Raw genomic sequence first — 8290 nt, forward strand, 5'->3', positions numbered from 1 at the left:
AAGAATAGATTATCTCACTAATCTCCATATAGTTAATTAGGGCAAACCAAAGTTTGGCTGTCCTGATACTACACTCTATATATGCCTCAGTCTCTTGACAGTCAGATCAGTATTCAGCACATGAACCTCCTGATGACTGTTTCGCAATCAGAGGCCCACATCAGAAGAGTTACACTCAGAGACTGAGAGGATCCGATTTATAAAGGCTGTGAAAAACCACGTAAAATAATCTTTTCTCCTCTCTTCGTAACAATACTACTACTACTACTACTACTACTACTACTAATAATAATAATAATAATCATAATAATCATAATAATCATAATAATAAAGACATGGAAATTTAAACATCACATATTCCTTGACAAACCACATCTGTTGATGAAGACCATGTCACATGATTGAAAGTTCCCGAACAACTACTAAATGGACCTTAGGGTGAAACTGTTCTGTCAACTGCTGTTTCCAAGGTCACAAATGAACCTTGAAAATAAACTTTTATTATTATTGGGTTTTTTTTAGAGTTATTGGTGTCAAGCCGCCAAGTCGTTAAAGTTTTTTTATAAACATGCAAACATAAAACAGAGTTTAAACGCTTCGTGGATATTAAATGTAAAAGATATGCTGAAATTTGATAGTGCTGGTTGTACGGAACCTTTGACATGTGCCTCGGTGCTGCGGAACTGTTTTGGTCACGTACCGGAAGTAGCCAGGGCGACATTTAGAACAGGACGAAAACGAAGGCATGGGTGTGCATATGTTGTGAGACGCCATGTCCTCCTAGTTCCTTGGTAGCTTTTATATTTATGTGTAGGTGTGTAGACTAAACAGCGCAATGGCGGCGTGGACCAGCCGGTTTCTTCTTCAGCGTGGAACTCGACTCGTTTCTCTCCGAGCAGTAGCTGAAAGGTACCTAATGCTAACCGGCTAGTTGTGCTAATGTACCTGTAGTGAGCTTCAGCATGCAGCTTAGCTAGACTAGACTGCTGTGGTCAAATAGCTTCATAGTTCTACATTTCAGCTCAGTATTGTCTTTGCTGTTTTTACCTGAGCCTGTTATTTGCATAAATATTAACTAATTCTATAATTTCCCTATTAAATTGTAACGTTACAACTAACTAGCTAAATATCCTTTGCCATATATGGACGTGGTGAGTGAACAACTAACATATCTATATCTTACAATTTAATTGATTGGTTTTTCTAGCTTTGTGGGTTTTATTGTTTGACGTTGCTTAAAAGTTTGTGTAGTGTAGTGAATGGAAACATTGAGATGTTCTATGTTTTACATGAAATGTTTAACAATGTAAGTATAGCCTGTTATTGAGAAGGACAAGCTGATGAACCACTCCACATCCAGTCAGTGCAGTATCAGATGAGAAATGTGTTGATATCCATCGGCAAGCTGACGTGGGCAGTCTTTGATATGGCAAAGGTCCACCAGGGTACATACAGTCTTATGTATCTTTTTTATTTTTGTCTTTGACTTGTCATTTAGCAATGACACTTAAGCACCTAAAGTGCCTATGTTGTCTGTGTGAATGTGCGGACCTTCTTCTTACTCATCAGTGACTGAGCTGACTTGCAGTATTAGACTGATATGCAATGACATGTTCAACTTACTAAACTAAAATGTATGAGCTGTTTCTAATCTGAAAGTTGGTTTTGCTGTGAATATGTTTTTCTCTAGCAGTCCTGTCCAGTTGGTGGGTTGTATTAGGACAGTAAAAACCACAACATGGTTTGAAGAACACCTCACAAAGGACAACCAGGAGTACATGAGGAAGAGCGTGGCAGAGGAATACAGAAGACAGATAGCTGATAAGCTCAACCCACTCAAAGATGAGCCCTGGCAACGGCAGGAATGGTCAGAGGGTAAGTTTGACGCTTAGTGACGGATGTGTATATTACGAGTCCTCTTGCTCTTGACTTGCGCTTTTATTGTTTTTTCGTCTGTTTCTCTTCTTAGGGAGCCGAAGAGTGGGATTAGTTGCTGTGAAATTGGGGATGGCTCCTATCTGGACGAAAACAGGAGAAAGACATGTTGTTACCATGTTACAGGTAGCGCACAGACACACACACCTGTCCAGTTTTCTGTTGTGTCTTAGTCTTGCATCAAAACAGCTGCAGGGTTCCTTCAGAAAAGATAAGGTGTGTTAACGTTTGTCATTTATAATGAAATGACCAGCAGGTCAGAAAAAGTTGTCAAATAAATTAGATTGTTCTCTCAAGTGTGGAGGCAGAATAGCAAATAGTGAACACCTTTAGATCTCATCTGCAGGCTTTGATCAGATCGTGCATTGGAAATGCCTCAGTGGTCTTCAGCAAGCTGCTACTCTCTTACACCAGGTGTTATTTGATGTCAGGTTTATTCAGATCACGTTTTAATCTAATCATTTTATCTGTCGGTGAAGTAATTTAAAAGCAAACTGTGTTCACTCTACGCTTTATTGATAATGACATTATTGATATTGTGTGGGTAGCATAACAAACTCCAATTTAAGTATCAGTTAAATGTCCCTGTTTTTTATATCTTTTTTTATCTTGTGATATCAGATTCAAGGCCATAAAGAAAGTTCTATCCCCATCTGCTGATTCACTTTTGTTGCATTTAGTCACTTTTTTCTTTGCAGCTGATACAGGAACGGTCTGTGCTGGATGAAAGGAGAAACATATAAATTAACTTTCTCAGGGTGAAAACACTCCCACCACTTTGTCATGTACATGTTTTATCTGAAGTGAAGTGAAAAGTTTGTCATGAGGCAGTGAATAAGTACAGAACAGATTAGATAGTTGTTGAAGTGTGTCACGGGTGATTCACTTGTTAAGTTTTGTGTGTTGCAAAGTGCCCTGTCATCCTATTCTATTTATATTTTGTCAGGTATTTTAAATTAGCCTGTGACCCGGCTTCTATTTAATTGCATCTGGTGGATGGTGGTTAAGTGCAATGCTATACTCGCATTGTGTTTCTGATTGTTAATGTAAACCTGAAATCGTTTTTTCTTCAGGTGCAGGACTGCCATGTAATAAAGCACTTGTCCAAAGAAGAATATGATGGACACACAGACGCTCTCATTGTAGGAGGGAAAAACGCATCACCATTCCATGTAAGAAACTGTAGTTACAATGATTAAAAACAGCTGTGTAAGATTTGATGTGTTGACGATTTTACCTTGTGTAAACGTGTGGTAAGAGCTGTTACTGCACATTCTTTTAGCTTTTATTTGGTACAGTTTTTGAGGCTCAATTTTCTTTAAAGCAGCTATAGTTGACAATCTTATCATAACAATGTCTCAAATGACAATGTGGGGGAAAAAAGTGTCAATCTGAGAGGGGTCTGTTAGTAGAGATGAACCTACAGACACCTCTCACTTGAGTCAGCTCTCTTTGGCTTTACAGAGCTTTATAGCAAGTTCCAGCGAGCTTCATCACTTCAGCTGTCCTGCCCGAAACTTATCAGTTCACTTTATGGTTCACTCGCACCGTTCTCATAATGTCATCTACAGCAGGCTGCTATTTTCAGTCAAAGAACTCCAAAGAGTCACTTTTGACTACCTGCTAGCACCGAACTGCAAAAAGCTAGCAGCTAGTTGGCTAGCATAGTGGAGGATTTAGCAGCTAAAGAGCCAGATATTTCCATCAGGAGTTGACAGAAACCAAATACTGGCAAAAAAAAATCTGTATTTGCAGGTTTACAAAGAAGAATGTAAGAAAACGAAAATGTTACATATGTTATGTTTTTCATAGATAATCTTAGAAAATTGAAACGCTCTTGCATTTCAATATCAGCATATTCTATCAGTGAACTGACTGACCATTATATTCACCTAAAGTTTGCTAATATTAGATAGCATTAGCCCTCATAAGCTACTAGCCCTACCAGACCACCTTAGGCTACTGAGTGTATTTAATGTAGCACTGGTATGTTTAATTGCTACTAAATTCACCTTTTCATTTTTATGCAGAAGAATACATCATATCTCATCTATCAAAGGTTACATAGTCTCACTTTAATAGGAGTAAGTTTTAGACAAGGTGGAAGAGTTTCGTTGTTGATAATGACATTGATAATTAAACACATTTATGTATTCAGTAATGAGGCAGTAGTCTTTATAAATTATAATCAGCAGCTTTCCCCTCAAATGTCATGTAATTATTGTGTGCCTTTTTATGTTTGCCTCCAAGTAGCTTGAGAAATTGCAAACATGACTTTAAAAAACAGTAACTCACTCAGTTTTTTTTTTTTTTCAGCCCTTCATAGAGCCTGTGTTGTATTTGTACTGAATCGTGACATTTGAGAATACCATACTTTATCATACCGGTCTTTGTACTCTTAATGTTAGCAGAGCAGCCACAACTCTTCATGTGGTGCCCACTTAATCACATCAAAATATCTCAAGCATGAATAATGTGTCCACACATAGCTGATTGATGATGTAGTCAAAACACCACTTATCATACTGTACACACCTAACACATTCACTCGTCTTAGTTCTGGCTACATCTCATAATCATGCAAAAGAAAAAAATTAGCTCAGTGTTGACATAATGACATTTGTCATTTCCCTGAAGCATTGAGCTGATAGCAGGCCTCCCAGTGCAATGACCTTTTATGAATACAGATCCATAGTCAGGAAATTATACTCAGCCACTCAACACTAGTAACTAAATTTTGTCTTAGGTGTCAGAAAGTATCGCATTAGGTGTCTAAATAATTGGCCAACAATGAAGAGCACACTTAAATTGAAAAGTGCTTGTAATAAGGTTTGTTCTTGCTTCAGATACTTATCAGAACTAACACTGAAAACTGAGGTGACAGTCAGCGCACCGGCTCTCCAGCTCACTCTGAACCTTCATTATATCCTGCAAAGAAAGTGTAGACTGTTTTAAAGAAGTTGTTCTGAAGAAAATTGCCTCTTTAGTATGTATGAGGGGGAATTTTTTCTTCAAATGTTAATGTCCATCTTTTTAAGATAAGAAAACAAAAGAACAAGGATGAATAAATCGAAGGGTAATTCATTCATTGAGTCCTGATAGATCCTTGATGGATCGGAGTCAGGGTTTCACTTGTCGAATGTGAAGTTGTTTTGAATCCCTCTCACACAGCCACATCACTCCTCAGTCAGAGTCAGAGGCTTTGGCAGGCTGATTTTGAGTCAACAGAAGGGGAGAGAGAGAGAGTTGAGAGTGACTGTAGGGGCTGAGATGAGAGCGAGCTGAGTGAAAGCAAATGTTGGAGGCACTCACTGCCAAGTGTGCACGCATATGCCTGTGAGTGTGTGCGTGCTTGGCTCACATACAGTCATAACAGGCCCACGGTTAGTTTTAAAATGCCAAAGTCCAAGTGCTGCTCAGTGCTCCTACTTTTACCACTTTTTTTCCCTCTTTTCAGCTTTAAATTTTTCTCTCTTTCCATCATTTTGACTGACAGAGGTCTGAAAATGAATTGGAGATGTTCAGGAATGCTGGAGTGCCCCCGAAACAGAAGGTTGTCACCTTTAGAGTCTCCGACAACGCTCTCATTAAGCCAGGTATACACATTTGCATTGCTTTTCTTCCCATGTCACACAGTAGAAATTAATATATTATTTTCACACTTTTGTACAAATATTGCAATATAATCTTGTTTGTTGTGTGTTCAGGCACTCCTCTGTATGCAGCACATTTCCGTCCAGGCCAATATGTGGACGTCACAGCCAAATCGTAAGTTTTGTTCTGCCAGCCCCCCCCCCCCCACTGGTGTTCTCTCTTCTCGGCATCTTTTCCTACGTCGTGTCCTCTTTCAGCTTCAGCATCACGTTTTGAAGACAGATCCATTTCTGACTTTACAAGAATGTGCAAACCTCTCTTTTTATATCATTATCCCCAGAGGCAACAAGTGAATGTACTTGAACGTAACTTGATGATGTGAGCGTAAACTTTCTTGTGTTTGTGTATTAGCATTGGTAAAGGTTTTCAAGGAGTAATGAAGCGATGGGGGTTCAAGGGTCAGCCGGCCAGCCACGGCCAAACCAAAACTCACCGCAGACCAGGGGCTTCTGGACCTGGAGGGGTAAGACACACACACACACACACACACATACAGGCATACTGTGTACAACGCTCATCCATGCCAGACGTGAACATTTGGCTTCCCATAATCCAGTAATGTGAGCGTGTTTGCTGTTCTTCGTCTGCATCCAGGATCCAGCCAAAGTTTTCAAAGGGAAGAAGATGCCCGGCAGAATGGGGAACACCTACATCACAGCTTATGGATTGAAGGTATACACACACTCACAAGGACACGCAAACAGAGTTGCGGTTTTGAACTTGTTTGTCCTTGGCAGCAATTTAAGTTCAATTTTCTCTCATCTGCCTCCTCTTCGTCTCTCTCTCTCTTCAGATATGGAGGGTCAATACCAAGTATAATGTGCTGTATGTTAACGGCTCCATCCCTGGCCACAGGAACTGCTTACTGAAGGTAAAAATAATCATACACACACTTTCAAATTCAAGTGTGAAGTCGAAGGTCAACCCCTGCATGCTTAGTGTTCTGACAGAGACCAGTGACCTTGCACCTGTAAAACAGCGTCACACCTGCAAGACAGTGTGATCCATCTTCATCCTGACAGTGTGCTGGATCAGCAGTGTGCATGTGCTTTTGTTTGTGTGTGTGTTTTTTTTTTTTTTTTTTTTCTGTGAGGGAATGGGAATATGCACCTTAATGATGTTAGTAATATCCACAGCATCCATCTCCATACTCAGCATGTTGTGCTCGCCCTGTGTGTGTGCGCGGACACACACGCAGCCTATTATTTGTTTTGCAGACAAGCGATAATGAATACAAATGTGCATTGCATTTCACCCAGCTCAGCTGTCTTACACACACACACACACACACACACACACACACACACACACACACACACACACCACACACACACACACACACACACACACACACACACACACACACACACACACCCACTTACTTCTAAATTCACTTCAAATTATATTAGCCCAAAGGATACACATGCAGGTTCATTAGTGTTTGTTTTTATTTTTCTTTGCGGCCCCAGTGACCCTGTGAATGAGGAACAACTATGTTTTATTGTTTATTGTATTATTACAATTATAACTGGGGCTGCAATTAATAACAGTTTTCATTATTGATTAATGTCTTGATTGATTTTATGGTAAATCGATTAATCATTTAACCCAGTGGTTGTCAGACTCGGAGTTGGGGTCACCTGTGGTGAGTCAAGCCACTGCAGGGGAGTGTGTGACGAGGGACGGGGGGATTAATATGATTTATGGGGGAAAACTAAGCAAACACTGATCTTCTAACCTTTTTTTTTTTTTTTTTTTCAATAAATTTAACTTGACTTTTTTTAACTACTTCACTGTTGTTAATAACTGATTAAAAGTTATAATCCTTAAGATTTCAGTCCTGACAAACATCAGAATTACAACAGAAAAGCTGGTGTATCTGTTTACAGTGCAGCCAGACAACTCGTGTTGTTTTAATGAATAAGTCGGTAATAATTGCAATCTTGATCTGATTGCATGCTGCACACAGCACGAGCAGTTTCCCCACTTAACAGCAGGACATGGTAGGGGGGTAGGGGTTGGACGTAACTAGTTCATTTGACATGTTGTTGTCTATCAGCTCTGCACAGCTTGTTTGAATATTGGATTGTCGGTTTCATAAAGTTACAGAAATTGTTGGACACAGCACCAGTTTTTATGCTTCTGAAAGCATGATCGAATAAGTTTTAAGAACTGCTGATTGGGTCAAAAAAAAAAAAGATGTAGAAAATAGTGGCAAATACCTTTTCCAGTGCTCAAGGTGACATTTCCAAAGGGCTTGTTCTGTTTTGTTTTTTTTTAGAAGGAAATTGAACAGAGAAAAGCAAAAATCCTCATATCTGAGAAGCTGGAAAATTCCTTTTTTTTTGGCATTTTTGCTCAATAAATGACTAACAATAATGTTTATCAAATCTTAATTGTTTCAGCACTAATTAAGACAAGAGTGTCCTCACAGCTATTACCCTAAGTGTGTGTTTGTGCATTCCAGGTAAGAGATACTGTGCTGCCAACCAGGAGCTCCACACTGCTCAACCCTCCTTTCCCCACCTACTTTACCGAAGAGGAAGCTGACCTTGACGAAGACCTGTACGATGATGACTTCTTCATTCACACAGAACCATCATTAACACTGACCTGACGACGCAACACACACACATTTCTCATTCATACCTAAACCTGCAAACTGTATCTGGATCCTGTAATAAAGAGTAATCTCTTTGAA

At 39.5% G+C, this 8290-nt stretch overlaps 1 protein-coding gene across 2 annotated transcripts; it reads left to right on the forward strand.

Moving 5' to 3' along the window:
- The first annotated feature begins 691 nt into the window (after nucleotides 1-691).
- Nucleotides 692-8290, forward strand: mrpl3 (mitochondrial ribosomal protein L3). Of its 2 annotated transcripts, none has more exons than XM_056398460.1 (10): nucleotides 692-909; nucleotides 1691-1875; nucleotides 1970-2061; nucleotides 3009-3107; nucleotides 5432-5531; nucleotides 5643-5703; nucleotides 5941-6052; nucleotides 6184-6261; nucleotides 6383-6460; nucleotides 8057-8290. In XM_056398460.1, the coding sequence occupies exons 1-10, from the start codon at nucleotides 836-838 to the stop codon at nucleotides 8204-8206; spliced, it is 1029 nt and encodes a 342-aa protein (XP_056254435.1). In that variant the 5' UTR covers nucleotides 692-835; the 3' UTR covers nucleotides 8207-8290. The 2 variants fall into 2 exon arrangements, with proteins under 2 accessions (XP_056254435.1, XP_056254436.1); XM_056398461.1 differs by having other exon boundaries at nucleotides 1694-1875.

The sequence above is a fragment of the Seriola aureovittata genome, chromosome 16 (genome assembly GCF_021018895.1).
Source record: "Seriola aureovittata isolate HTS-2021-v1 ecotype China chromosome 16, ASM2101889v1, whole genome shotgun sequence".
NCBI classification, from domain to species: domain Eukaryota; kingdom Metazoa; phylum Chordata; class Actinopteri; order Carangiformes; family Carangidae; genus Seriola; species Seriola aureovittata.